The 276-nt window shown below is 32.6% G+C and overlaps 1 protein-coding gene across 1 annotated transcript in view; it reads left to right on the top strand.

Annotated features, from left to right (window-relative positions):
* The window catches only part of LOC119587990 (spermatogenesis-defective protein 39 homolog), a 10,132-nt gene that overhangs the window by 8,853 nt on the left and 1,003 nt on the right, over positions 1–276 (top strand). Inside the window, exon 13 of the mRNA XM_037936712.1 lies at positions 69–167. Within this exon, the coding sequence (XP_037792640.1) occupies positions 69–167 (99 nt within the window). The remainder of the gene's footprint in view (positions 1–68; positions 168–276) is intronic.

Here is a 276-nt window from a genome sequence, read left to right as displayed (position 1 = left end):
ACAGAAATAATATAGCCATCAAAGAATGTACTGTTTTGACCTCCTATATTAATTGATCATGTTTGCAGGTTTTCATTGCCCAGAAGGACAGAGAAGCTCTCGAAAAATACATGAAGGAGATTCCAGCAGGCTCTCCAGAATTCCTAAAGGCTGAGAGTGCTTTAAAAGTAAGATATATAGAGCTTGCAAATGATTTTTATCAAGACTTTATGGTATAAGCATTTGAACTGATATCTTGTTTATTTATAAATGTGTTTCATGTTATTTAACTTTTTG

Source organism: Penaeus monodon, chromosome 23, assembly GCF_015228065.2.
Source record: "Penaeus monodon isolate SGIC_2016 chromosome 23, NSTDA_Pmon_1, whole genome shotgun sequence".
In the NCBI taxonomy this organism is placed as follows: domain Eukaryota; kingdom Metazoa; phylum Arthropoda; class Malacostraca; order Decapoda; family Penaeidae; genus Penaeus; species Penaeus monodon.
This window is presented reverse-complemented; position numbering and strand designations above follow the sequence as displayed.